The sequence below is a fragment of the Aphelocoma coerulescens genome, chromosome 3 (assembly GCF_041296385.1).
Source record: "Aphelocoma coerulescens isolate FSJ_1873_10779 chromosome 3, UR_Acoe_1.0, whole genome shotgun sequence".
In the NCBI taxonomy this organism is placed as follows: Eukaryota; Metazoa; Chordata; class Aves; order Passeriformes; family Corvidae; genus Aphelocoma; species Aphelocoma coerulescens.
The window spans coordinates 60,755,144-60,779,256 of record NC_091016.1 but is presented as its reverse complement, the minus strand read 5'-3'; the positions used below and the strand labels follow the sequence as shown (position 1 = coordinate 60,779,256).

General features: G+C 39.5%; 2 protein-coding genes across 13 annotated transcripts in view; one reads left to right on the top strand and one right to left on the bottom strand.

The window, feature by feature from the left end:
- The window catches only part of REPS1 (RALBP1 associated Eps domain containing 1), a 63,282-nt gene extending 52,094 nt beyond the window's left edge, over positions 1–11,188 (top strand). For 9 of the 10 annotated variants that reach the window (XM_069010514.1, XM_069010517.1, XM_069010513.1 and 6 more), the window contains 7 exons: positions 1,778–1,896; positions 2,672–2,736; positions 3,784–3,969; positions 5,172–5,267; positions 5,899–6,047; positions 6,707–6,812; positions 7,784–11,188. In XM_069010514.1, coding sequence (XP_068866615.1) covers positions 1,778–1,896; positions 2,672–2,736; positions 3,784–3,969; positions 5,172–5,267; positions 5,899–6,047; positions 6,707–6,812; positions 7,784–7,852 — 790 coding nt within the window. In that variant the 3' untranslated portion in view covers positions 7,853–11,188. The remainder of the gene's footprint in view (positions 1–1,777; positions 1,897–2,671; positions 2,737–3,783; positions 3,970–5,171; positions 5,268–5,898; positions 6,048–6,706; positions 6,813–7,783) is intronic. The other variant, XM_069010519.1, reaches the window with a different exon arrangement.
- Positions 11,189–16,986: 5,798 nt separating this feature from the next.
- On the bottom strand, positions 16,987–22,618 carry CCDC28A (coiled-coil domain containing 28A). Of its 3 annotated transcripts, XM_069010508.1 has the most exons (6): positions 22,526–22,618; positions 21,421–21,615; positions 20,272–20,435; positions 19,211–19,365; positions 18,555–18,577; positions 16,987–17,515 (listed from the first exon to the last, which is right to left on the bottom strand). In XM_069010508.1, exons 2-6 carry the CDS (start codon positions 21,576–21,578, stop codon positions 17,461–17,463), a joined length of 555 nt encoding a protein of 184 aa, XP_068866609.1. In that variant the 5' UTR covers positions 21,579–21,615; positions 22,526–22,618; the 3' UTR covers positions 16,987–17,460. The 3 variants fall into 3 exon arrangements, with proteins under 3 accessions (XP_068866609.1, XP_068866607.1, XP_068866608.1); XM_069010506.1 differs by lacking the exons at positions 16,987–17,515; positions 18,555–18,577 and having other exon boundaries at positions 18,584–19,365; XM_069010507.1 differs by lacking the exons at positions 16,987–17,515; positions 18,555–18,577; positions 22,526–22,618 and adding an exon at positions 22,392–22,463 and having other exon boundaries at positions 18,584–19,365.
- Between the last annotated feature and the right edge of the window lie 1,495 nt (positions 22,619–24,113).

The following is a 24,113-nucleotide window of genomic DNA, read 5'->3' as shown; positions in this document are numbered from 1 at the left end:
AGTCATAGGCCCAGTGCAAATGAAGGGATTGAAGAAAGCTATGCAAGCACAAAACAAACAACTGCATCATTTCACATAAGAGAATGTGCTGTACTAGCTGGTGCTAATTGTTCCCATTAAATCTGCCTGAATAGGATTAAAACCAGCTACGCCATTAACCATCTTACAATCAGTTTCAGAGGTAAGTCTCAAAACAAAAATAATTAGGGTGACTTCAGTAGCAAAGAAAGATTTCCATTTGCCTGTCAGTACAGCAGCTTGAAAAATTCTTTCCTCCATTGTTACTTAATGAAAAATGTGATTCTGTTGTGCTTTTATGTATGTTTTTGCACTATTAACATGTTTCAACATGTTCTTTTCCTCTCTGGGTTGGGTTCTCTTGCTGAACTTGTGCAGATGAATGAACCTTTCTGATGAGTTCCCACGTTATGGCACAGGGAGCTTCTGTCCTGACCTGTTAGTTGTGGCAGTATGCACACAGGAAATTTGTTGTCCCACTTACCCTTCTACTTCATTCCACTGGCATCTCTTCTACCAATTGCAATTTTGTATAGAGATGACATTGTCCTTAATCCTACCATTAGTCAAAACTACTTCTTTGTATTTTCGAGAAGCAAAAACTGACAAGGCTGTGTCAGATAATGATACTTCAGAATTGTCCTTAAACCACTTTCTCCTGTTTTTAATTCTACTTGTGGTTTTTTTTACTGTACTAGCTAGAGGGATGACCCAAAGAGTCAGTATAATTAGATTTTAATTTCATCAGCTGGAGAGTTACACAGTGTTACAGAAGCATTGCCATAGAGAATATATTAAGAAAATAAATTTTTCTGTTGTGATAACTCAGTTTTCTGTCTGGACTTAAACATCCAGGAATTCCTGGTTTTGTGTGTAATTTGGGTACCTTTTACCTCTCCTAGTTTACATCTTAACAGTAGTTACAGAAGAATGTTGCAGAGGTCAGTCATAGAAAAGATTTTATCACAAGTTGAATAAAAAAGCAGCTGTATTCATGTCAGTGATTCAGTAAATCTGTCTTGTTCAAATTAGACTAGTTAGGAAGCTTCTGCAAATATTTTAAAAGGAATTGTACAAAAATTCCGTATACAATAAATCCCACTTAAATGGCACATAGTGCAGTTAATTTATCCTTCTATCCTTTCTGGATGTGCTCTCCATGAATTTGCAACAGGTATCCACTAGATGGTGATCCTACCCAAGAATGACTCAAAATTTTTGAAGATTCTGCCAAGTATATAGATTTGGAAAATTTCAGGCAGAGAATTAAATTGCTGTCTCATACACTGAAATACTTCTTGAGCTCAATATACATGGAGGCAGGTCCAACAGAAACTCAATATTCTTCTTTTATGAAATTGAACTTACTCCATTAAACCTAAACAGGATGTTGCCTACATCTTAAAAATTATAGTGACTACCATCTGGATGGAATTACCATATTTAGCATTCTCTGTTCCTGAACTATCATTGTTTGGGATGTGTGTCAAGCTGTTGGTTTCCCAAAGATAAATTACATGTGATAATACAAGAATAATTTGGATAAGGGATATTTAAGTAAATGGAAATATAAAAACAGTTGTAAAATCAAAGAATACTGGAAGTTTAAAACTAATTTGGCAATCTTGAAAATGAGTGGCAATCAGGCTTTTTTACCTCTGTCAAATTTGTTTTTTTAATTGCATGCTTTGAAGAACTTTTGATCTTTAGTTCTGTTGTAGCCACCTAAAATCACTACAGAAGCTTATGTGTTTTGCAGATCACATTCAGGAACATCTCCAGATAATGCTGCACCACCACCACCCCCTCCAAGGCCTCATGCTTCTCATTCTCGGTCATCATCTTTAGATCTGAACAGATCCTTTTCAGTTACCCCAGGTACATATGCCGTGTTCTGAGTGTATATTATTTTTCAGCACGTGTATTCCTGAAGCAGACAATGGTTTTTTTTTTCTCAGAGGAGCAATTTAGTGTTGGTTTTTAAAGCATTGCTTCTGCATAAAAATTTGAAAATGTTGTCACTCTTACTGTATTGTTTGTATTAAAATTTATATTGCACTTTACTTAAGTAGCTAATTTGAAGTCAATTCTGAATTTTGGCATTCTAGTTTTTTTGGATGAATGTGGGAAGCAAAGTCAAGAAGGAATATTCTGGCTGTATACCCACATCCAATGAATTGCATCTGCCAGTAAATTTTCAAGGGGAGTCTTTTTGGAATCCGACGTATTAGAGATGGGTATTTAGTATTTGACTTCAGAGGAAATGATTAAATGTCACTTCTGTTCTACTTAAGGAGTTTTATTAGACTTCTGACTTGTCAGTACTTCTAAATTCAGGATCACAAAGTATGAGAAAATCTTAAGAGCTTATAAAGGGGGGGGGGGGGGAAGACTAAGATACTAAAACCAGAAGAGTGACTATGTCTGTACTTTGAGCTGGAACAAAGGAAGGGATAAGATCCGTGTTCTGATTAATCCTGGTTTTGTCTGTTTGCCAGTTTGAAAGGAGGTGACATTACAGTTATGAGCCCCAATGTGACAGGTTATATGTGGGCAAAACGCAACATTTCTTCATGTTGACAGTTAAGAAAATTTGATAGCACTGTAATGTACAAAGTAACAATCTTGGCCAAATGTGATGCATCTTTTACAGGACAGCAACAGGCTGGGGTTGTTGCCTATCCCCCTGCAGTGCCTCCAAGACCACAGCCTTCACAGGTGATGTCACTTCTGAAAAATCATATTCTAACTTGGTGCATTATTTTTATATAACTGAATTTTAATTTATTTCTAAAATGAGTATCATTGCTTGATACATTTTTGCAAGCACCAGGATGTGAATGATGGCAAAACTTAGACTATAGCCAAATGTTAGTATTTCCTGAATAAAAAAATGCTTCTAGTTGAACCAGATAGATAGTAGATACTGAGGAGGAATGAGTGCCTCTGGAGCTCTGAATTGTAGAAAGGAAATAAAAGTTACCCTTTCACATTTCATTATCTATTCCTGTTTAGTGCATAGACCATAACAAAGACTGCAAAAGCCATCTTCCAGAGTTTTGCAAAATAAGGGTTTGTCTTCTATTTGTCTGGCACAGGGCAGAGTTTTATGTAACATGCATGCTCCCAAAAGGAGTGATTCCACTTCTTCATTTGTCACAGACTTGGTGATCTTTGCAGTCCCAGTCTGAGTGATTTCAGTTAGCTGATTTGGTAGAAAGCACATCTTGAAAAGGTTTGTTTTTTGTCTCAGGCAGCTGAATCCTGAGATTCAGGATTCAGCTGCTGTGCAGATCTGACATGGGACAGATAAAATTTCTTTTCTTTTTTGTTCCCACCAGCAGTTACTTGTTAGAATCTGTTACCAGCAGTTGAAGTCAGTCAGTGATTCAGAAATCATATACAAGGGTTCAGAAATTATCTGGAGGGATGAAAGGAGGGTACAAGGACAGACATAAGATTACATGCTTCCCTATGAAACTAGGCAGAAAAAAAGTCTATATCAGCCCCTCAGAGCCCAGCTGGCTCTGTCAGAGCAGAAAGATCTATTGTTCAATGAGTCTAGCTGGTGCTGCATTACATCCTCTTTGGTCTTACTCCCTGGATAATAGCATATCTGAACTTTCTTTTCTCTTAACTATTTCTCCATGTATGTCTTGCATGAGATGCGCATTGTTCTACTGACAGGACATAAATTTTTGTCCACTAAAAAGGCAAATAATCTTTAACATTCTGTCCCTAAATGTTTGTGTTGTTTTATTGCAGGGCACAGGTCCTCATGTGCATCGCCCAGTGGATGCTGAAGGCCTAATAGCTCATACCAGTACCTCACCTCAACAAATACCAGAACAGCCAAATTTTGCAGACTTCAGCCAGTTTGAGGCATTTGCTGTTTCAGGTGTAAACAAAGAGGAAGAAGATGAAATTGAAACGCACTCAGAAGTCTTGCAGGTGAGTAGAAGGGAAGAGCTTGTCAATTTTGTTAATACCACCAACAGTTATGAGACTTTGTTAAAACCTGTTTCTGCTGTTTTGTGTCAGTGGTGTGTTGTTTGTTGGGTTTTTGTTCTGTTTTGGTTTTTTATGATGTCTCAATCCATTGCTAGAAAGCAATTACGTTGCAAACTGCAGCACTTATTTATTTATCACCAAACACCTAGGTAGAAGGAGTTGTTTTCGTCTCAGTTCTTGATTATAATTGAAAAGATTTTTGTGTTTATTAGCATATGTGGGCACAAACATAATTGCATTGGTGCATTTAAGACTTAGCACAGGCAAAACCTTCACTCTGCTCATTCTTGCCAGCCTTCCAAATGACTAGCTGGTAAATTTTAAATCATGTCTTAATAAAGACACGCCTTAATAAAGGAGATGACTGTCAAGTATTGTAAACATCTGCTAAAATTCCATTACTTTGCTTTTCTTCAAAGTCATTGGACAAACAGCTAAAGGGAATAGAGCTCCGGCATCCTTCTATCATTAAAGATGTTTACAAAACCTTGTTTTCTGCTACAGACATAGGACTTAAAAGTTTGGAAGCCTTAGTATTAATGTCATAGCTAGCTGCTATTGCAGAAATTACTTCTTGCTCTCCTTTCATAATTTATAGCTTTTATCCAAATTGTAAGTTCTCTGGGACACTTCTGCATCCTCACTTGAAAAAGTCCTTGTGGTGCTTTAAAGTTCTCCCAGCTGTCAGCAGCATGTTCTTGCTTCCCGTGTTCGGGAAGGTCAGTGGCACAGACCCATTTGAGCACTCTCCATGTACCTCATTGCAAAACCAGCTGTGGTAGCTTAAGCTGCCAGTGAAAACTGCTTAGGTTAATCTTGGTGATTGTTTTGCATTGAGGTGGATGGAGAAACAGTCACAATGCGTTCCATTGGAGGGATTAACCTTTGGCAGTGACAGATAGATAATGGTGGTACTGTAATAGCAGAAACAGCTGTAGCAGTTTGTGATCAGGCCACAGCCTCTTTTGTGCTATACAGTGCCTCAGGACATGGGACTTGTATTTCTAAATGGGAATTGAACTAGAGTTTTAGGTGTTAACTCTATTTACATATCAAAACACAGCATACTTTTTATTCCAGTTGTTGCCAAATGAAGTATTTGTTAAGAAGCAGATTTCTAAATACAGTTTATATTCCTTTAGGTTGAAAAGCCCTCTGAATCTGCAAGTTCTCTTAGAGTTGCCAAAGCAGATGGAAGAGTTGAAGACAAAGCACCTGCTAATGTCCCCACTAGTGCGGTATGCAAAGTACCCTTGGAAGAAGAGCGCAGTTGTCTGATGTATATGACATTAAATGTCTGTTTTGATTTGCAACAGCAGTTTTATATGTGTCCAGTTGAACCCAGTTATCTTAGGCCCAGTAGGTACTTGAAATAGGCATGTGTATGGTAAATTTTTGCAGCAGCAGATGATGATGATTAGATTTATTCTTGAGACAGCAGAAAATTAAGATACTTGTAACTTCAGAATTTTTAAACAGATCAAAATGTTTAGTGCAGAACTTGATTAACAGTAGCTTTTTATTTGGTTACAGACATATAATTACTGGGGGGAAAGTGTTCTCTGAGTTGCTGTGTGTTACAGTACTCAGTTGTACGTGTTTACAGTACTCGGTTGTATGGAGGTGTTTCTGCTTGCACAGTTATTAGTCAGTGTGTAGCAACTTACTGGCCTTTCACCATGTGGTAGGATTTAGTACTTCGGGTTTTTTGCAGACTCTATGAAAATGCAGCTAGATGTCCATCAGCAAATACCTGATGGGTTGTAAATTCAGTTGCCTCAGTAACTGAATATGAAACACAAGTTACCAGGTTATAATCCAAATAAAGTGTAGTTTCAGAGAATTTATAGGCTGTGTTTTCCTCTTCAGGGTAAAGGCACTACCCCACTTGCTCCACCACCGAAGCCTATTCGTAGAAGATTAAAATCAGAAGATGAGCTAAGACCCGAAGCTGAGGAACATACACAGAAAACAGGTGTCATAGCTGCTGTTCTTGCTTCACAGCCATCTATTCCTAGGTAACCCAAGAAGTATATAAATACATCTGTTACTGGAAAATTTACATTTAAACAGCATACACACTTTCTGTTCCAGGAGTTGCAAAAAAATTCAGTGTGTTTAATTTAGATTAATTCAACAATTTTTAAAGTTTTTGGTTTTTAAAAAAGGTCATCCCAAAGCATCTACTACTGGGAGACTTCTTAGAGATTTTGAATTTTGGAGTGTGAACTCTTTTTTTCTGCAAGTATGTTGGAAATAAGTGGTGGAAGTATTAAGATGTGGTGTTTAATTTTAAATGGTTGCTATGAACAGTCCAAAAAGTGCAGTCTGTGTGTCCTAGCATGGAAGTAATCTGTTGCAGTAGTCACGTTGAGGTACATGAATGTGGTTCGCTGTGCTGGGCCTTCAGAAAGTTGATCATGGCAAGTTTTTAAAATGCGCTGCGTGCTCTTTGATTGAAACCACCAACTATGCGTGCATATAGGAAACTTACATATGTGTGTTTCTGTGCAAACAAACATGGTTCATCAAACCAGACAGAAGAGGAAAAATTTAACAGTGTAACATAAAAAAATTTTTAAAAGAGGATTCCACTCATTTAAAGAAGGGGGACTATAAGTGAGATGTTCAGCTAAGTGGAAAAATGACTTATTACTGTACTCTAATATATTCTCAGATCAGTGGGAAAAGACAAGAAGGCAATTCAGGCATCAATCAGACGTAATAAGGAAACCAACACTGTTTTGGCCAGATTGAACAGTGAACTACAGCAGCAACTAAAGGTAATTCCTTAGTCTTTGTGTAAGAGAAAAGCCTCAGAGAGCAAGATGTTAGTGATGCACAGTAACAGGCATCTCTGCAAACCAATGATAAATGTAGTAGAGAATATTGATAGGAAATATTTAGCTATTTTTGTAGATAATAGAATATACCTATTTGTGACAAGCTTTGTAAAATTAAAAATGACATTTTTGCTACTACAATGCACATTTTTCAGTGTATTGATTTGCTTTTAGCTACACTAAAATTTTACCTCACATTATTAATACTAAGTTATCTGTTGTGCTCATCACATACTTTAAAAGCAGTACCGAGAAGAGCAGCTGAAGTGGTTTGTGTTCTTCTGATGGAAAAAGCAAGCCTTAAAGTCTTAGTTAAATTGTAAATATTTTTAAACAAATACAATAATCTGAAATACAAAACTTGCAGTTTAATAATTAGTGCAACAATAGTCATTTGTTTATCTAGGTTAGCTATCAAGATAATTTTAAAAAAGTATGTTAAATGTAAACATAAATTAATAAGATACTGTCCAGAATGGACGTTAGACCATTTTAAAATTTCACTTGTTACTGTTTATGAGAGTCAAGGTGCATAAAATTCACATAAGAGGAAAAACTGGGGGAAAAAATTGCATGTTTCCAATACTTTTATTTCACGTGAGAGCTTACCCCCTTAACATCTTAGACTTCATTTGAAAATATTGTAGTTGGGTTTGCTTCTGGTTACAAATTTGGCTTCGGGTGATTTGAAAGAAAGGAAAAAATATTAAATGGCATCACCTTGGAGCAAAGTATTGATTTTCAATGAGAAGTAATTACTAGCCAGCTAGTCTTCTATTCAGATTATGGGAGGAGTTATCAAGATTCTAGAAAGTAAGTTAGTTCTCAAACTGAAGCAGATTTTGATTGCATGAGGAGATTTTTAGTTCTCATTTCCTGTGGACAGTCAGTAGAAAATCTTTCTTTTGTAGGATGTTCTTGAAGAGAGAATCTCCCTGGAAGTCCAACTGGAACAACTTCGACCCTTCTCTCACCTCTAAGCCTACTGCCGTTAACTGTGAATTTACTAATTTTGAAAGGGGTATTGGTTTCAAGGCCTATTTAAATATCCATGCATCTAGCTCAGTGCACTCTATTCTACATTAAATGTTGTGGTTCTGTTTTGTCAGTTTGTCCACTTCCGTATTTTAAGTATTTTAATTTCAGTACAGAGAGAAAAAAAAAGAAAACAACCGACTTTTTCCTTGAATGTGACACTGCCTCTCACAGCTTTTTCTGTGGGCATCTGTGATATTTGTTGGACTTGAGTTTGCAGAGTTTGTCGCCAAAATTTCCAACTGGAATATTTTCATGGGATTTTTTTCCTGTTGAAACATCTTTACAGAAGAGGGTTGCTCATCAGTTGATTTTAACCTCTAAGCACATAAACTCTTCATTCACTATGGCATTTATTTTACTGTGCCAGAAAACAGACAAACTACTAATCTGTCATTAGCCAGTGTTACTTCCCAAGCTGCCTTTCACAATTGGAAAGTTGTTCACGATTCTAGAAAGCCTTTGCAATTCACCAGCTTACTCAGGTTGAGAGAGTTCTTGCAGGCTATTTGCCATATCAGCTGGATTGGATTTTGTGATTTTTGTTGCATACATTATAGAGTATGTAACCACAGATTGCCAGGTGTTCACGTTTTACCCATTCATGATCTTGATTCAGACGCATGCATAGAAACATTTATGGCACAATTGGTAGTATATCAAACAGGTCTTTTTTAGTTCTCCCTTTTCTGAAAAGAGTTGGATGTAGATCCCAAACATTAATTGCACATTATCTAAGCACCACCTGTAATTGCATGTCTCACACGTTACCTTTTAATAGCAGATCACATCCACCAGTCTTCACTATAACAAATTGTATTGTCAAGTAATGTGTCAATACCTCTATAAACTTCTAATTCCCACACAAAAAAAAAATAAAAAATGAACAGTTTTGCTTCTTAGGAATTCTGGGGTACCTTCTGTCATCTTGTTTCCAGGCCTTACTTCTCTGGCATATAGACAGGCTTCACTATTAACAGAGTTCCTTGAGTGTATCCTGCTATTCAGGTTGATGTACTGTATTAGGATTTGTTGTATATTGTACGATACACACATTTTGATCTCATATGTAAATTTGCATTAATTGCTGACTAACAGCAGATACTCTATTTAATGGCTTCTTCTGGCTGTGGGATCATAGATGTTTAACTGCATGGATGTATCTCTGCAGAATCAGAACTAGCAACTGTGTGATTTTTACACCAATAAAACAGCACAATATTTTAATTTTGTTGATTCATCTTTATCTGGGAATTGAAACTCATTCAAATAAGGGGGAAGGGTTTATTACAGGTTTGCAGGGAATTTTTTGTAATTTTGTGGCATGTACAAGAAGTGATTGATTGTAATCTTTTGGCCATTTTCTTCCCTCATTTTTAGCTGTTGATCAGAAGTGATTCTCTTGGTAATCTGTGGCTATACTCCTTTTGTATCCTCCTATAAGCAAATTTAAAACAAATGTAATTTCTAAAAAGTAAATGTTAGTATTGACTTGGGTCAAATATATTTGTAGTTGTTTAGTCTTAATATCTGGTTTGATTTTCTTGAGAATTCCTTTAAAAGTTAAAGATAAATCATCCTCTGTTAGCAGTCCTTAACATTGCTGTCTCACTTCTGTGCATAAATGAAATTCTCTTAATATCTGCTTCCCTTCCAAAAGGATAGGTCAAGTCAGATTTACCACTGGTTATACTGTTACGGTAAAAAACACGTATTTCTCTTTTTGGTTATCATAAACAGACTGGATAATTGTGGTGAATTTTTGCTACTGTAACTATTCCAACATTTTTTCAGATGTCATGGAAGTGGTGCAGATGGTTTATGTATATAGTCCAAAGCAAAATTCTCTGGTATGAAAGAATGTCATAGTTGCATGAAAGATGGTAGTTTCTATTTGCATGTAAAGGGATTAAGAAATGATAGCTAAATGGGCACAAAGGTGATGTATAAATTATATATAAAGTGTAAGGCTTGGAATTCAGAAAACTATATATAAACAGGGAAATGTGAAGAAAAACCCAGCTAAACAAATGAACCCCCCCCCAAAGTAAACTAAAAAATTTAAGTTGATGGACCGATCACTTCTATTATAAATGACAAGTAGCAGGAACAGGGTGGGAAAAAGTTTTTCCCTTTTTTAAAAAGTGGGAAAAGTGAGTCACTGCAGTTAAAGAATGTTGATCTTTTGAACCGACTGTATCTTGTCCATAGTTTATTTTAACGTTTAAAATACATTTCTAAAATAGCACTATTTTCATACTAATATTTAAGTATTATGCCTATGTTTATAGCAACAGGATTCTTAAATCAAAATTTAACATTTTAAGCTTAAATGTAAAAAGCCTTTTACATTCAAATGTTACATGTACATATGAATTTCTCTAACATCCATATCTTTCTAGTAGAATGACAAGTTAGTGTCTCAAGTGAAGAACTTCAGCAATCTGAACATTTTTGTGTCTTGGCAACAAGTCTATTTTTAAGAATTTTTGTGGATTACTTTTAATGCATCATTCTGTACATTTTAAACCAGTTTTTCATGATCAGAAGACCTTCTAACTGAAAAGCTACTTAATGTCTTAAGAACATCACTGCCAATGATGTTCAGAAGTTACCTCACTTAGTAATGTAACCCAACTTTAATCCCTTATAAAATTATCTCCCTGTCTTCTCCATTTGTTTGATCTTGATCCAGCTACTTGATGCATTCTTTTATATGATCTTAGATTGTAAGCTCTTTGGGGCAAGGAATTATGTACAGTACAAAAGAGGTGCTCTCTCTATGGCAAGTATAAATGTAGACTACTAAATAGTATGGAATGTGATTCATGTACCCAGCTGTGATGGATGGACAGCAGCATGCCTTTCTGAAACACCTGGAAAATGTTTTTCTCTGGACTTTGTCAGTGGAAGAGTGTGTCTTCTCGTTTGGTTTGTGTTTCTTTTGTATCTCCTAATAATGTGCCTCTTTCTTCATTCCACCTGCTTTGGAGTTGCTTTTTTCTCCATTCATTGCCTATCTTTGGACTGCAGAGAAGATTTCCAAAATGCAAAGGTAAAAAGCTGAAAAGCCGCTTTGTTTGGAGCGGTATTCTAAGTCTATCCAATGTAAGTGAGTATTTCCGATTTTTTTGTACTTCACATGCACCTCATTTTCCTTGCAATTGTGATGAACTAGATGATCTCGTATTTCTGAAAATGTCTTATGTGGGATGAACAAAGTTGAGGTTATAAAAACGTAAAACTAAAGAAAATAAATTTGCAGCATTGTTTCTTGTGTGGCATGGTCTCTGTCCCTTATGGATGGGGTATGCTGTGTTTCAACTCTACATTTAGGGCAGAGTTGAGAATTACTCTTCTGGTTTCAGCTGTGCAGTTTTTCTCTAAATGTCACTTTATGGGTGGCCTAGCCTTAATCACTTTTTCCTGAAATGGTAAAAAATAGTAAATCACTGCCTCCTGACTCCTAGCTCATTCTAGTCTTAGTTTCTAGTGGAACATAGTTTCTTGAAATTGTGATGTGTGGCAAAAGCACATTACTTCCCAAGTGAGTAAATAACAATGTAGTTCTTACTCTGTGTGGAAAATGAAAAAATAACTTGTGTATTTTAAATATATTTGCATGCTTATGCAGCTTGTCTTGCCATGTATATTGATGCACCAATCATTTATCATACAGCTCTCTAGCAGAAAACACATGAAAACCAAGGACTTCATTATCTAAGAACAAACAAAAAAAATTAAATGCTGTGTTCTCTTAATAGTATTAACGAACTAGGGATTGTATAGGAAAGATGTTAATAATGTCTATATACCAATAACCAAATGAGACAATAGAGGGTTGTCCTGGTAATTAGTACACAAGCAAAATTTTAACTTCACAGGAGTCTTGAATTAATTGCTTGTGTTTGGGGGCATGGGGGAAGTTTAATACTGTGTTTAATTCCTTTCAGTAATATTTCTTTTCAATTGGCAAAATGGACTTTAAAGGTGCAATTTCTCCTTTAAAGGTAGATGGTATGTTATTTTGTATCTAAAGCATATACTGATTGTACACTAGTTGTATCTGGTTGTACACTATTAGTGTGTTTCAAAGTGGTTTCACAGTACTTCTTTCCAGTCACCCCAAGACACTGGTATATAGGTATTCAGTGTCCTGCATTTAAATTATTGTCCAAAACAGCCTTTGCTAAGTTACAATAGTAAAAAATTTGGAATTGTGACTCTATGAAATAGAAAGTTTGTGATCTCACAGCTTAAATCCAAAGCTTTAAGAAGACTCTTAGTACTATTTATCACACTTCACCAGCATACTGGGCTACAGAAATCTAGATTAATTCAATTTCATCTCTGGTAGAATATATTCTTGACACTTCCACTCTTACAGATATTGATGCATTTGATCTGGAAGCAGCTGAAATTACTCTGTTGTTTTGACTGATCTTGTTTATGAGAGGCCTACAAAATTAACAAAACATAAGTAGTAAAAGCAATTTAAGCTGACTTCAGTGGTAAGTTGCGGGAAACCCAAATTTTGGCCATACTGCTGTTGAACTATATGTGACTGAATTGTTTCCCAGTGTGCGGAGGAGCTGACAGAGGTCGGAGATCCATCGTGCTCTGCAGTGCACGTGCACTCTGGTGTATCCCTTAGAGCTGCAGTGGTGCCTTTGGCTTTCTGTCACTTAACCTCAGAGGTCTGACTGCTTGTCTTTCTTTGGCTCAAGTACAGCTGCATTTAAACTAACAGAAGAGGGGATGCTCCATGGCATGGAACACGTTTGTTTTAAGAAACTGCACTCTGGAGCAGAACTGTCTTCTGCAAGGAGCCTGTGGTTTTTGGTATCCAATCAAAAGGCAAGTAAGGAACACTAGCATTTGAAAGACCAGTTGCATATTGAGAAAATAAATTGATTTCATGTTGAAAATCAATTATTTTCCTGACAGCTGGGGGAGCAGGAAGTGGAGTAAGCATTACAACAGCTGCTGTGATCACTCGCCTGAGGGCTTCTGGAGGTCTAGCTTACCTGACTGGCTGTGTCAGAGTTAGCAAGAAAGTTATGTATAGTAAGGAGCTTCAGCAATATGAGATTTCTCTGTAGAAGTCAAAGGAAATACTTTGGGAATCCCTATGGTAACTTAGATGTGTGTTTCATTAAAATGCTGTGAAAATCAGCACTCTACTACGTGCCTTTGTGCCTTATTTTGCATAGCTTGAGCTGATAGAAAGCTTGAGTTAGCTTAAGTATGGAAATACAGAGTGTATTTCAATAGAGAAGATGAAAGGAGTTTTGTAGGAAGTTGTAATTCATTGTATTCTATCAGAAAATGCAAAGTGCCATGCCTTGGGCACGTCATTTGTTTTTTCTGTTACGTATCTTGCCTTTGGAAGAAGAGTGCTTCAGTTTATAACAAGCCTTTCTTCTAGAGCTTCAGTCCATTGTCTTCCACTGCTCATGAAGGAACTTGGTCACCTGCCTTCTCATCAGAAGGAACCAAGGATCATAGAAGAATCAAAAGGTCCTTTTGCTGTAGAAGGGTACCTAAAAGGAACAAATCCCCTGGTTTACTCTGCACTTTGTCTTTCGGGATAAAGTAGTGTTAAAGCAAGAATGGTCCTGTGGGAAAGCAGTATTAGCTCACATGTCATTTTTTTCAAAATTAAGAGGCTGGTAATTTTGATGGATTCTGTGGTTTTTACCACATTGCTTCCATAGTGGACTTGCTAACCAAAAAACATGCTGAAATTGATAATGTCTCGGTACTTTTGGCATGAAAAGTTCTAATTTTGTCAGTGTTTTTCTTCCTGTAACTTTTTAGAACATTGATTTCCTTTCAGGTTTTAAAACGTCATTTTTGCAAATACCCCTTCATATAGAATAGTAGAAATTTTTTTGTCAGTTGTGGAAAAGAATTTTACATACTGATTTAAGGGAGGTTACATTTCAGCTGTCACAGCTCAAGACTGTCCTGATCTGAATTAATCTAAAACGAGTACTATCTAAAATCAAAAGTAGATGTAATTTGGATTGTTAGGTACGATTTTGGGTTTAAAATTTTCATGAAGATGGCATGGATTTTTATTCTAACATACACCTATTTTGTTTCACATATGCATTGCAATTTTTAGAGTTCCATATAAATATTTCTTGTATTGGCATTTGCTTAACTGTTAGACTGTATCTGTTCCAATATTTTGGCTTGATGCTGCAATATTGCACTGATCAGAGTGATAAGATAATTTGAAAACTACTCATTCATTCACTCTGGTCCCAGCCTTTCAGTTTGTGGGGAATTGTTTTTTCTTAGTTATTTCATGTTCTGGTTCTTTTGGTTTAATATGATTAAAGAGCTGTAAGTTGGAGGGCTCATATTAATCTTAATATTTTTAAACAGTGGGAAAATTATGGTCTCTTACAATGACTCATTTTTAAGATTCAAAATTTATATCTAACAACTACTAAAAATATATGGATTTTTTTTTAACTTAGGGTAGAGAAATTTACAGCTCTTGTGGATGTGTGCCACAGGTTTCTTTTTAAAGCTTTATTTCAGCAAAGGTCAGTGCTGATACAGAAATCTGCCGTGTCTGGTCTCATTGCAGACTCAATCCTTCCCAAGGGAATACTCCTTAATTCTTTGACATGTTTCCTTGGTGTTTTCCTGTTGGCTTCTGCAATCAGATGAGTCCCTGGGTCATTTCCATAAGACTGCAGGGTGCTCCAGTGTGGCCAGCACAGCTGAGAGCAGTAGAGGACTTTTGCCAGCACTTTGTCCCTCTGACCTTTGCACCTCATCCCAGTTTGCCAGGGACAAGCCTGGTACTGAACCTCTCCCCCATCACATCTAGTGTAAAGCTTCTGCCAGTGAGCTGCTTCCTGAGCAAAGACTCCTCCCTTGCTGAGAAGGATGAATCCCATCTAATGCCAGCATGCCGGGTGCTGCATAGGCCATTGCATTGTCAAAACCCCCAAAATGCTGGCAGTGACACCAGCCATGAAGCCATGTATTAATAGATTCAGCCCATCTGTTTCTCCTAATGTTGGTGCCTTCAACTGGAAGTGTAGAGGAGAATGTAACTTGTGCTCCAGATTCCCCACAGTGATGCAGCAAAGAGCAACTTCTTTCAAGCACCAAACCCATTTATCAGTGTGTTTTTAAACCACAACACTGGCCTAAACTCACACTGATAAATATATTAAACATTTAATGTTAATACACTTCTATCTCCATAAACAGCTCCTCAGGAAACAACAGAACAGGAGTTCATTTTCTCCAGCCACTTACATACTTCTCTATTTACAAAAGTCTTTCCACAAATACGTTATAGTAGATTTTTTTCTTTTCCTGCAGGAGCCCAGAAATGTGATTAGTTCATTACCACATAAAAGAGTTCAGTCTCTTAAAAGTCTTGCTACACAATTTTCTTGTATGGATCCAGAAGTTAATAAGCACCCACCACTAATGGACTGTGTCAAAGACACAAAGTTGTATCCAGGAGGAGGTAAGGGAAAAAGAATTTAATTTCTCAATTATTTGTAATTAATGCATTCTTTGTGATTTATAATTGCCCATGGGTATAAAGAGATTGAAGAAACAGGGGCTAATTCTTACATAATTCTAAACAGCTGCTTGAGAAAGGTATTTATGTCTGTATCTCAAATTAAAGGCTCTGTCCTTGCATAAATTGCTACAGAAACGAGATCCAAGACATCCAGCGTGTTTGTAAGTGATTTGAAATGTGTTTGAAACAGTAAGCCTAAGCAGTTTGATGGCAGAGCCCAAAAATGGGAAAGAGCTGCCTCTATTGTAGAGTATTTAAACTCTGAGGTTAAAAGTGTGGTTTGGGATGAGTGTGCATTACAATGCTGCAATACACTGCACTTGCTGGCAATAAGCTGCTAGTGAGTGCAGAGCTCTGATCCTGCATACAGGTGAGCTGCAAGAATATAATTTTGTTTGTACAACTGCAGCTCTAGTAGTGACTTTTGCCACACCTTGAAAGAGGCACAAGGCTAAAAGATGCTACTTGAATGTTTCTTGTTCAGAAGTCTGCCCAGAAACAAGACCAGAGTGCTGATGTGAGAAGGTGCTGTGCAGAAATTATAATTGCCCAATTATTGGTCAAAGAGGTGAGGGGGAAACAAACATCAGCCTTGGCTTCACTTTGTGAGAAGCTTGTTGTACTCTAGTTCTCCTAAGCTGCCGCTGGATTTCACATCATCACAGGTACATACCCAGCTGCAGGCAGGGACTCCTAGGTACATTTACCAGCATGCAAACTCCTAGAGAGCCTCAGCAATGAAGGAGATAAATTGCATAAAGAACAAGAACAACCACTGGGATCCCTCCTGGTTTGTAAATCATGGAGATTTGCATGATAGGTAAGGCAGGGACTTGGAGGCTGAATCTGTAGCCAGAGCACCCCATGGTGGCTAAATCATCCTTCTGTCCCCAGCGTGCTGCAGGCTCAGTGCTGTGCAATCCAAAACTACATCTTGTGGCTGAAGAAGCCTCTTCTCCAAAGATGCCAAACTAAAGGAATCTTCTATTTCCTGGCCACACGCCCACTCTGGGCTGATGAAAGCTTTGTGTTCAGGTAGAAGGATAAAAATTCCATTCCTTGTTCAGTAAGTGTAAATGGTATAGAATCTGTATTACCTAAAAACTGAATATAAAATAAATCTAGAATCAAAGGCATGGTTTGATGAACCAAGAAAGACATTTTGGACCTAAAACCAGCCTGATTTTACACAATACAGATATTTTTTTTCTCTAACTCTGCACAGAAAGATGATACCAATTAACAGCAGCCTGTTTACAACATCAGAGTACTACAAAACTGAATATCCTGGATTTATTGAAAAGTAACTATTTACCCAATTTTTTAATTTCACAATACTTAACTTATGTGGACTGCTAGCATGCATGCTAGTTTTAATTTGGTGACATTTTGTAGTTCTTCAGTAATGGAAAACAGTAATGGAAAAAAGGAAACTCTGCAAACATTCGGACAATGTAGAACTCATCTTCCTAACACAGCCAAGCCAATAGCAGCTTCTGTAAATGAAACAACATATATTTAAAACTTTTCACTTTATTAACAATAAGTTAATATTGAGGCATCACCAATCAACAAAATACTAAAGATACAGTGTGCAGATTGTCAGTGTAATGATCAGAAAGGCAACATTATCACTACCTTCATAAAAACTGGAGAAATGCCAATGAACTTATATACATGTACCATTTGCAACCGTATGAACACTATGCAGAAGCAATATACTTCCAAGTTTCTCCAATTTTTCTGTTAAGTAAGGCAATAATAAAAAGCACAGCATCACAATTAACTACAACTCTACATACTGAGCCCTGACATAATGCAGTGCTCAGAAGAATGTGCAAAATAAACACCTGGCTTTGCACTTTGATTCTTTGTTGTGTAAAATTAAAATACAAACAAACAACATAAAGTCACAACTCTTCTTGATTCCATTGTCAGGAAAAACAAAAGCAAAACTGGGAGAATCCAAACTGACAAAGATTTTCTCTCTCAGCCTGTGGTACCATTTGGAATATCTTGAGCATCTGCTAAATGTAGTTTTTGGCTGAAGCAAATCATTAAGGAATAACATACAGATAAGGCATAAACAAGACAGCAGTGTTACATGAAACTCTGCTTACTCTGGGCTGTACACCAGTCCAGACAAACTCTGTTCTGGTAAGTCCTACGCTAGTTCTCAACCAGTAGATTAATATTACTCAATGAGACTTGAGCATTACATACCTCCAGCATTAGCCTGTGGCTCAAGGGGGGTGGCAGATCATTTTTATCACTATTACATGGTATTATTATCACATTCCACTTGTCCTCTTAATGAAGTCTGCCTTAAACAGCTTTCCACAGATATGCAGGGAATGCACATACCAGTGCAGGATCTTAGGCCCCAAAAACCAGAGCCTCACCAACTCAATGCATACAAAGTGTTTAACAACAGAAATAACCAGACTGCAGAGTAAATGGAGTGCTACGCTTCTCCACTGTCATCCTGGCTTACCAAAAGCACAGTGTAAAAGACAAGTTGAGGTATTCAGCTTTATCTTCTCTGTGGGCTAAGAGCACACATTTGTTCAGTTACCTAAGCTCTGCTGAAGTATGTGACCCTTGAAATAAAAAGTTAAGTCAGTTCACTCTCCAGTCAGATCAGTGATAAATAACCACACATTTCTAGAAAAAAACTAAAAGCTAATAGGATTCACTTATCAGTGGGACAGGTGCTTCTGAATATTGTTGAAGGAATACTACACATGGTCCAGAATGTCTCAATTACATGCATGGAGAAAGACCCTGCTGCAGATGGGCTTTGCCACTGACAACACACTGTGCAACACAAAGTGGTAGGTACATGGTAGCTAAATAAATCACCAGATGAAAAAAATAACCTGTAATTAGATGTGTTAAGATCCAGTCACTTATGTATTGGAAGAACCTAAAAATCTATGCTGTATTATAGCACTCATTTAAAAGAAAAGGCATTTTTGAAGTGATTTGACTCTTGTAAAGACATCAGTTATTGGGGAAATACACTGCAATTTGATTACAGTTAGTAATTATAATGCAAAATAAACATTTTAGGAAAAGGATACATAGATGAATTCAGTTCTTCTAGCTGCAATATAAATGTAGAAATTATGAGAAATGGCACTTCTGTTGGTCAAAGAAATGCAGCAATTATGGCAATATGCTAAAATAAATACATTAAAACAAGGAAGGAAATAATTAATAGTCTGGCCTGAAATGTATGATTTATTACAAAAATCAAATCAAACCTACACTGAATTCTATACAATGAGCTAAGTTCCAAATTAAGTTTAAATCTACTAATCTCAAGAAATTTAAAGAAATTTTACCAGTTTTGATTTTTACAGAAATACACGAGACAAAGTGTAGAATATACAGATCTATATTCCTTGTTGTGTGTCATCTTCCCCAAATGTAGGAGGATGGACCATAGGGAAAATGGCTGTAGTTTGTAGTACACGGGCTGTCCCTAAGCAGGCTGACATGCTCAGGCAGCTTGCAGCTAGCCTGCTCTGCTCTCCAAAGCAACCAGCAGCTGTAACGAATGAAGACAAGTCCTGTGTTTTCTCAAAACCCAGAGGAGGGCAGGGCTCACGTCTTGGTTCATTGAAGAGCTACATTCTCCTCAACTGTAAATCACTGCGCACCCAGGAGCGGCGTTTTCCTGAACTGAGCTTTGCTGTGGGCTAAGTTCCATGTTTTCTGCCTTCCCAGTACTTACATCTGACAGCAGTCTATCCAGGTTGGAATCACTGGCTAGTTTTCTTTTATCTTCAGGGAGTTCCTCCATCTCCCCGTAGAGCTCCAGATTGAGGCGAGCGAGTTTCTCCTGCATACTCCGCACATGTTCCATCTGCTCTATGGAACATTCATTTCCTAAAAGGACAGGCAAAAGCTTTAGATAAAGAAACCCAAGAGTGCAAATGAAGGTGTGAAGAATTTGCTTTCTTGATTTCTCAGTTTCACTACTGAAGTTTCTGTCACCCCATCTGATGTTGTGTTGTGCTGAATTTACAATGGCTACCAAACATTCTAAGAGTTTTTTAGAATGCACATGGTTTTGCTATACTCCTGAATTTTTCTCTGATTTAGAAAGGCCCTGTTTTTTAACTTTAAATAAGATCAAAGTAAGCCTTTTTTTAAATTTTGACTAATCTGAGGGTTGCTTTCTTGGAACAGATGGTTTATATAATACAGACTTCTCAGGTTCTTTTGTAAAATCAGTGTGAAATTGACATGCTGACCTAACACTAAACTTGCAAAAGCACGTGTGCATCTTTCTACTTAGTACAGGAGGAAAAGAGGAAGCAAAAATGGGTAGTGGTTTTTCTAAAACCTCCATCAACTCTGAGGCTGTAAAAGTAGTAAGAAGCTAAGACAGAAGAGTAACCTGAGTAAAATGCAGCTTGCATTGATTTTCATAAAAGTTGTTACCAATAGTCTAAAATGTTCATACACAGCAAAACTGGGTGCTAAATACAGTTACTTCTTCCTACACTGTCACAAACAAGTGGTTTTAAATTTGGTATCTTAAATTCGTAAGGAAAGGTGCTTCCATGCTGGAAGGAATAATGAAATGTCGTATGAATAATCTCACAACACAGACAACCTTGCAATAGGACTATAATTTAAAAATGCAGTGATGTATTAATTATGTTAAATTCATGTGGCAGAGTCCACCTGACAACTAGCAGTCTGTCCATGCAGCACACTTGTTTGCAAATGTTACCATTGTACAGCTATAAAAACCAACTATTGTACACACACAATTCATGCACTTACCAAATGCCTGAAGTTTGCCAGAGTGGAAGTCATTCAAGAGACTCAGAAGTCCCCTTTCCATCTCCTGGACATCTGATACATCTGTGAGAAAAGAATGCTGGATTGGTGCTGCCTGTGCCCCTTTTGCTTCACCTCCTGGAGGTTTGGCTTTCTCTTTGATTACGCTAAAAAAAAAAAAATTAAAACAAATATTACTTCCTGTTTTCAATTTCACTGTAAATTTGAAATGTAAGGAAGTGTACATCTGAAAATTAAATGGGAAATATATAATGCATATTTCAATCACTGCTTTTAAGATAAAAACGGGATCACCAGCTTATCTTAAAAATAAAGAACATCACTATCTCAACATTTTGATACTGCAAAATGAAGGGTTTCAACAATCTGCTTTCCTGCTGACAGTTCTGTATTTAATCTTCAGCTAAAACTTAGAGGTCAGTAAATTCTGCTGCCTCCCTCCAGCTAACATTTCACTTTAGAATTCCTCTTCATTTATTTATCTACTGTGTCTGCCACAGCCAAGAAACACGTTTTCTAACATGCAGGAAAATTAATGTTCTCAAACGGAACCACACATACCATCAACAAAAAACAAAGTATTCTGATGTGGTACTTTATGAAGAACTGAATGTCTTTCTTTATGCAAGATGCTGCCCCAACTGAGAAGTCCCCAGTCACAAAACACCTGGAAATTCCAATTCTAGCTCATCCTGTTCAATATATATCATTCATTTCCTGCCATACTTGTCAGTTCCAACCTTGCAGTCATGTAATATTTCATTTGTTGCTCACAGCTGTACATCTGAGGCTCTACTATCTCCCATACGATGCCCAAATCTGATCACCCAACTCAGCCAGGCACATCAGGCTACACCCTGCTTCAGCTAAATTGTTGTCAGTATGAGTCTACAACATTGTGTAACATTTCATAAAGCTTACAAAAAGAGTGTAAAACACCTTCGTTTCTGTAAAATAACCATTATATTGCATTAAACACAAATAATTTTGCTAAAAAAGACACATCATCAAAACTTTTCAGAAGTCTGAAACTCTTCTGTCACAGCCAGTCTAAACAACCTTTAGACTGTCTTAGCATTGCCAAGTTTCTGGCTCTCACTTCCTCTAAGTCTGCAAATACCCTGAGCTTACCGTTTTAACTTTGGTTTTTGTACAGCAGGCTGTGGGGCAGGGTTGGAAAAGGCTGTACTTTTACTGACTGGCACTGAGCTTTTCTTGGAGTTAGCAACCTGAGCAGAGTGACTGGTAGATGATTTGGGGCTCCTCCTCTTGATCTTCCTTTCTTCCATTTCTTCCAATTTACTGCATCTAGACTAATGTCTTGTCCTACACAGGGAAGAAAGGAAAGTAAGAAACATTCTGGCATTCACAATAAAAGCCAGTGGAAAGACAGCTCGTGGCAATGAAACCTGTAGTTTCTTCAGAGACGAGCAGTCACTCATTTCTGAAAACAAGAGAATCCCATTTTTAGAAGATGCCTGGCCTGCCTGATCAGCGGAACGGGCAGGAATTAAAATCTCCATCAGCCAACAGGTACCTCCAAATGATCTCAAGCTTTGTGTCCCGTGGCTTACGGCTAGAAAACACCATGGCTGGTCAGGCCCACGGCAGGGAAAACACCGACAAGTGCTGGGGCAGGAGGATGCTTCGACTCATCCGTGCCACAGAGCCTCCTGCGCAGGGAGCGGCGGCGGTGCTGTGGGAAAACTCAGCCGATGCCGCGCTGTGGTCGCTGTGACACAGCTGTTGTTGCCGCTGTTACACGCGTGTTATGACTACTGCAGTGGGTGTTCCCCACTTGCTGTCGCTGCCGTGACCCCCACGTTATTGCTCCTACAGCTGTTGTTGCTGCACACGGGCCTCCCGACGGGCGCTGCCCAGCGCCGCGCACACAACCCACGCCATGTGCGGTTACCGGGCGCTCCCTCGCCCGCTCCTTGCTGGGGAAACGCCTCCGACACCCGGTACACCCCGGAGACGGCCCGAGGGCGCCGCGGGCACCGCGACGGGGGCGCCATCGCGGACCCGCCGCCACCTCCCGGGATGAGGAGACCCCTGCCTGCAGCACGGGCAGCCCGCGCCGTGTGCCGCCGTTTTATTACCGCGCAGTCTCGGGACGCCGGCCGTGGGCCGGGAGCAGGAGGAAGAGGATGGAGCCTCCCTGCCTGCTCTCAGCCTCGAACCCGCGCCCCCCGCGCCCCCCGCGCGGCCCCGGCCCGCAGGCCCCGCCCCCTACCTGAGAGAGGCCCCGCCCCCGGAGCCGCGTGCGGACCCCCGCGGAAGCGGCCGGCTCGGCCCGGCGCGCGGGTCACGTGACAGCGGGGCAGCCCCGCCGCGCCGCGAAGTGCATTGTGGGAGTCCCGCCCCAAGGCAGCACCTCCCCCGGCGGGCGGACTACAGCTCCCAGAAGGCCTTGTGGCGGGTGGGCTGCGTTCTTCCAAAATATCTGCTCTAAGTTCACACGGGTTAAAACACACGGGGAAAACCACTGCACTGCGACCTGTGGTCCTTTTTCCAGCTGACGCTGTGTGTTAGCGCTCTGCCTTTTCCCCTGCTCACTCGATCTCCTGCCTGTAATTGCGCTCCAGCCACAACCTGCTCGTACTGAACAGGCCTCAGCTGCTTTTGATTTTTAGGACTACTCTGAGCACCGGGCGCCTCAAATGAGTGTTTTACACTGTATGGAAAATCACAGAGTCATTAGGGTTGGAAGGGACCTCTGGAGATCACCTCGTACAACCCTCTGCCGAGGAAGGGTCACCCAGAGCAGGTGACACAGGAACGCGTGCAGGTGGGGTTCGAATGTCTCCAGAGAGAGACTCCACGGCCTCCCTGGGCAGCCTCTTCCAGTGCACTGCCTCGTGTTGAGGTGAAACATCTTGTTTGACTTTGTGGAGCCCTAATCAGGGACCTGACTCGTTTATAGCCTTTGTTACCTGAGTTTATTGGCATAAGTTTATAGCCAGTTGAACTGTGCTTATACATGCGGCAACTGAGCCCGCTGGAAAAGTATCCAACGAAGATGTTGCAAAGCATCGCTATCTGCAGATAGGGTCAGCAATAGGAATTCTCTCCAAGAGGACACTCTGGAAGAACTCAGTATGTTCACATGGGCTATATGGGCTAGGAATGCCACCGGTGGAACAGCAAGCTCCAGATGACAAGAGGACATAGTATTAAGCTGAGCCAGGGCAGGTTTAGGTTGGACATTAGGAGGAATTTCTTTACACAAAGGGTGATTAGACATTGGAACGGACGGCCCTGGAAGGCGATGGAGTCACCGTCCCTGGAGGTTGGTAAGGTGAGACTGGACATGGCACTGAGTGCCAAGGTCTGGTTGACAAGGTGGTGTTCGGTCCCAGGTTGAATTCGATAATCTCAGAGGTCTTTTCCAACCGAATTGTTTCTGTGATTCCGTAGCCCTGCAGGGTGAAGGCTGGGAGGAGATCTCACAAAGCGGGCGGCAGAGGGGCCGTGCCCGGGGGACTCGGGGCCGTGTCGGTGTCACCCGCAGCGACACGGGCGGGACGGGCCCCGGCAGTGCCGGTCCCCGCCCGCAGGGGGCAGCGCCTCCCCGGCTCCGGGGCTCCCGGCGGCCGCTCCTTTCCCGGCTCCCCGGCTCTCCCTGCGGAGGCACCGCGCCGGAGGAACGGGTCTCATGGACAAGGAGGACCCGTCGTCATTCCCGCGACAGATGTGCCCGGAACGGCTATCGATCCCAGTTAAACGAGGAACCCTGCTGCCACGCTGAGTTGGATGCAGCTGTGTCATTTCCGACCTGGATTTCAGTCCTGAATCGTTGGCTGGCAGGAACTTAATTTTCA